The 5,481-nt window shown below is 27.1% G+C and overlaps 1 protein-coding gene across 3 annotated transcripts in view; it reads right to left on the bottom strand.

The window, feature by feature from the left end:
* LOC106678281 (CTD small phosphatase-like protein 2) overlaps positions 1-5,481 on the bottom strand; it is a 40,441-nt gene that overhangs the window by 9,380 nt on the left and 25,580 nt on the right. For all 3 annotated transcript variants that reach the window (XM_067047611.1, XM_067047612.1, XM_067047613.1), the window contains exon 7: positions 395-750. In XM_067047611.1, coding sequence (XP_066903712.1) covers positions 395-750 — 356 coding nt within the window. The remainder of the gene's footprint in view (positions 1-394; positions 751-5,481) is intronic.

Here is a 5,481-nt window from a genome sequence, read left to right as displayed (position 1 = left end):
TAATACTATAATTTCAAATTATGAAGAAGATGGTCAGGGGTGAAGTTAAAAGGGAACAAACAGTTAACAACTATTCATTTTCCGATGTTTCGCCCCACTTTGTAGAGCTTCAAAGTGCCCACTTCAGGGCAGTTAAAGTAATGAGTTTTCGAGACTTTAATCAGTTAGTCAAAATCTCGAAATCTTGCATATTAGTCAAAGTTTCGAAAGCTCTTTACTTGAACAGCTATTATATTATACGAGTAAAATTCATGAAAACAAAAGCTGAGAATGGTCCATGATTCCTCATGGATTTTTAAGTTTATCTCATTCTAGGGCCAAAAATACTGCTTTTGAAAACATTAAAATTAAGAAAATTGTTGCACTAACTGTTTAAAAAAAAAAAAATACATACTTAATAAGTCTTCTAGCAGGATCAATGAGGTTAAGCAATTTGTCAGCATAGATCCGCTTCGAAGCCGTAAACAGTATTACTTCAAAGAGTGACGACACGCGTTCCAGGAATTCCCTGAAGAAAGGCCTGGTCCTCACGAATACCGTGTACTCAGTATTCTGAAAGAGAACAGGAAAGGAAAAGGAGGCGTCTGGCAGTTCAGTGAGGGAGCAATGGACAAGCGTCTCGTCGAGATCTAGGACGAGGGAGAAGTCCGGTGAAGAACGAGTTTTCAACGGCAGAGCAGGGCACCTCTCCCTAGTCAGCGGGGGCAGCCGTTTGATGAACAGATACGGGTCAAAGCCTTCCCAATCACCCTAAAATATTAAAACGAGATTTAATATAAAAAAAAAAAAAATACAATAATTTGATATTAATATTATTATATTACAAATTAAAACCATAACTTGTTGTAAAAACATTTTCATTTGATAATGCAGTTTATTTTAGTTATTAATAATGATAGTTTCTACGTTGTTAAGCACATGAGCTAAACAGAAAAACAACCCTACTTCGATTCATATTCTTATAAAGAGAGTTGTTTTATTTTTATATTCAGACAAGAATGAAAATCCTTATAGACTCCAAGTAAGGTAGGAAAACAGATTATCTTTGCATTAAAAAAATACACGATCATACCAAAACCAAAAGTAAGGCCTCATATTTTTTTACCATAATATTTAAATACTCTTAACGGTTGAACATTTGTCTATTTTTTTAAATAATCACTACTTCGATCAATGCATTTATGAAGACACCATGTCTTGAGAAAGGGTTAAACCTCATTTTTCACTTCCTCACCTTTCCACCTAAGGTTTGAAGTCATAATTTTAATTATGAACGAGATTTTTTAGTTTTAACATATTTTAATCTACAACTTCAACATACCTGTTTATGTTTTCTAGGAACACTTTGAGATATTTATATAATAATTTTAAACCTTTTTTTTTTTTTTTTTTTTATAATGTTTTAAGTTTTTGCTTATATATTTTCCATTTTATTTTACATATTTTAAAATATTTCACAGCTTCTACATTTTTTTTTATTAATTTAATTACATTTTTTGGTTCATACATTCATATGGTACTTTTTTTTTTTAATTGAAATGAATTTTTTTTTGTAAATTAGAAAAAAAACGAACAGATAAAAATTAAAATCTAGACAGTCCTCAATTATTATCTAAGAAGCCTAAAAAAAAAATAAATAATATTTATAAAATTTTAAATTTACTGCAATATTTTTAAATATTCCATTGTTTTTACTTTTTGTTTACATATTTCCCATTTTATATTTTATTTTACATATTTTAAAATATTTCACAGCTTCTACATTTTTTTTATTATTTTAATTACATATTTTGGTTCATATTTAATTACATATTTGGTACTTTTTTTTTAATTGAAATGAATTTTTTTTTTGTAAATTAGAAAAAAAACAAACAAATAAAAATTAAAATCTAGACAGTCCTCAATTATTATCTAAGAAGCCTAAAATAATAATAAATAATATTTATAAAATTTTAAATTTACTGCAATATTTTTAAATATTCCATTGTTTTTACTTTTTGTTTACATATTTCCCATTTTATATTTTATTTTACATATTTTAAAATATTTCACAGCGTCTACATTTTTTTTTATTAATTTAATTACATTTTTTGGTTCATACATTCATATGGTACTTTTTTTTTTAATTGAAATGAATTTTTTTTTGTTAATATTTTTAAATATTCCATTGTTTTTACTTTTTGTTTACATATTTCCCATTTTTTTTTTTTTTTTTTTTTAGATTGTAGGAAGATAGTCCAGGTGATGGTAAATAAGATTATCAAAATAGTAAAAGAAGACTATTTATTGTTCACCAACGTTTCGTTCCACTTAACAGGGCTTCATCACTGTCAAATTTAAACAGTGCATACGACTGAGATCTATTTCAATCTATCAGCCCTGACGAAGTGGGGCTAAACCTTCGTTAACAATAAATGGTTTTCTTTTACTATTTCGGTACCTTTACTGACCGCCAGGTACTATCATCCTACAATTATCGGTTAACTATCTTCTTCCAATTTTTTTTTTTAATTACATATTGTGGTCCGTATTTCCCTCATTTGGTACTTTTTTATTTTTAATTGAAACAATTTTTTTTTTAAATTAGAAAAAAATTACTATACAGATAGTTTTCAATTATTTTCTGGAGAACCTAAAATAAACAGGATAGTTATGAAAGTTTATAAGCTTGGTTCTAGGGATTTTATTTCTTTCAAATACTACCAGTAAACATTGCATCTATAGATGTTGAATAATCTTTCTGTCAATACAAATCAATTTAGGGATACAATTGTCAACAATGTTTTTTTTTTTAATTTATAAAGCTGCATCCCACTTGAAAAGTTATTGATGAAAAAGATGGGAGGGAGGAATTAAAATAAACATTATGATAAAATATAATTTTATTTCCTTTTTAAAACCTCTTTATAACAATTTAAAATTTTGTTTATAGGGTATTTAGTTAATTTTTAATTTTTTTTTGAGTTGATATTTTTTTAATAATAAATATTTCTGTTTTTATAACATATTTCTGTTAAGATAAACACATACTTTGTTTTGTTTTTTTATCACATAAAAATTTCACCCCTAGTGATAATTTTCCACATTTATTTTGGCTTTGGAAGTACAAAGTCAACCAAAAAATCCACTTTCGATTCCAAAACACAGTTGCCATGAATTACTGGGTTGACTGTTTGATTGACTTTCCGTATACTTCATACCTGGTACACCTTTCCTGCACCCTTCACTAAGTACAAACTTGGCATCCAGTAAGAATATTTGGCTGGAAGGTGATGTAGCTACGATGAGGTGAAAAATGAGGTTCAACGCTTTCTCAATGACATGGAAGGAAACTGCTATGACATTGGGATACAAAAACAGTCACAATATCATAAAATATTTTATCAATGGAAATAGTGATTATGTAGGAAAACAAACAAATATTTAAACTTTAAAATTATGTAAATATCATACAAAATAAATGGAACTATGAATTTCAACAAAACGTTATGTTAATATTATAGTAAATAAACAGAATTAGGTATTTTTACAAAAAGTTATATAAATATTATAAAAATTATTAAATACATTAAAATTATACAAATATTACATAAAATAAATTTCAACAAAAAGTTATATTAATATTGAAAAAAAAAATTATGTATTTTTACAAATAATTATATAAATATTATAAAAATTATTAAATACATTAAAATTATACAAATATTACATAAAATAAATTTCAACAAAAAGTTATATTAATATTGAAAAAAAAAATTATGTATTTTTACAAATAATTATATAAATATTATAAAAAAAAATCAAACTATAAATACATTAAAATTATATAAAATAAATATAAAGAAGTGTGAATTTTAACAAAACGTTAGGTTATTGGGTGGTAAAATAAGTTCGTAGCGTTTTTTACTGGTGATTTCAATAAAAACTTCAGATTCTTGTAAATATTTTTAATCAATTATATATGACCCATTTTGATCTATTACATGTTGCCATCTTTCAGGTAATTTTTTAATTCCGTCCTCCCAGAACTTCTCAGATTATTATGCAATAAACTCCTCTATGTGCGTTTTGCAGTCCTCGAGTGAATTGAAGTGTTTCCCGTTAAGAGAGTTTTGAAGGGTCCGAAATAAGTGAAAATCTGTTGGGGCAAGGTCTGGTGAATAGGATGGGTGGGAGATCACATCCCACCCAAACTCCAATGATTTCTGCTGGGTCTGCAAAGACAAATGAGGACGGGCGTTATTGAGATGGAAAACTATCCCTTAGTGGTTAGCCAACGTTGGACGCTTTTGCTCAACCGCTGCCTTTAATTGTTCCAACTAGGCACAATATACTGTGTTAATGGTCTTGTTGGGTGGGAGGAGCTCAAAATAAAGGACACCTTTCTAATCCCACCAAATGCACAGACAGCATAACCTTTTTTGGATGTAAGTCTACTTTTGTAGTCGATAACAGCGGGTCACTTCATTTTCCCCAGGAATTTTTCCTCACGATATTGCTTTCTCCTAAGGCGTCGTCGCCATACACACTGCCAATTTTGCTAATGGTCTGCAGCAGATTTTCCTTTTCAGAAATAAAAAATCATTAAATGACGAAAATACATTTTTTTCTCTTCCATTTTGAGCAAGCAAAATCCCACTAAGAGATAAGGAATCTCAGTTGAAACTTATGCATAAAAGCAACATAACTAATCCAACATTATTGACCAAGTAAACATGATTTTATAAATACAGAGGATTAAATTGAAATATTGAAGAACTTATTTCACAACCCAATAATATTATAGAAAATAAACAGAATTATGTATTTTTACAAGAAGTTATGTAAATATTATAAAAAATAAAAATTACTAAATGCATTAAATTTATATAAATATTATATAAAATAAATAGAATTGTGAATTTGTACAACGGTATGTCAATATTATACCAAGAACCAGCATACATTCAATTTTGAAAGTACTATGATTTTACACAAAGAAAATAATACATTCAAGAGAAAAATTTTCCAGTCCATTTACATATCAGAAAACATTAATTAAATAATTAATTTGAAACAGACACAAGAAATCTGAACCAACACTATGCAGAGATTTTAAGTAAAATTAATTTATGAAAAATATGGGATAAAATTAATGTTGATAATTATAATTAACCTTGATATGAATTTTTAAAATAAAAGAAATAACAAAATTTAACCAAAATATAGTTGAAATGCCTGACCTGAGTGTGGGAAAGGTTACAAATATTGTTGTGATGAATTATAATAGTGAAAATTAACTGTGATTAAAAGTGTTAATTTTTAATTTAATGTGAAGAATTGACAAAATAGGTAATTAGAAGTGATATAGCTGGAAGCTACAGTAAGGTTTACTTATTAATAAAATTATATGATTCCCTAATGTTTTAATGTCTCATAGGATAATTGTCGACTGAAATTATTGATCTGGGCATAAAGTTTTTTTTTAAATTGATGCGGTTC

The sequence above is a fragment of the Halyomorpha halys genome, unplaced genomic scaffold (assembly GCF_000696795.3).
Source record: "Halyomorpha halys isolate HHAL.00 unplaced genomic scaffold, Hhal_1.1 Scaffold132.1, whole genome shotgun sequence".
Classification (NCBI taxonomy): domain Eukaryota; kingdom Metazoa; phylum Arthropoda; class Insecta; order Hemiptera; family Pentatomidae; genus Halyomorpha; species Halyomorpha halys.
Note: the sequence above shows the minus strand (reverse complement) of the source record. Positions and strands in the feature narration are given on the sequence as shown.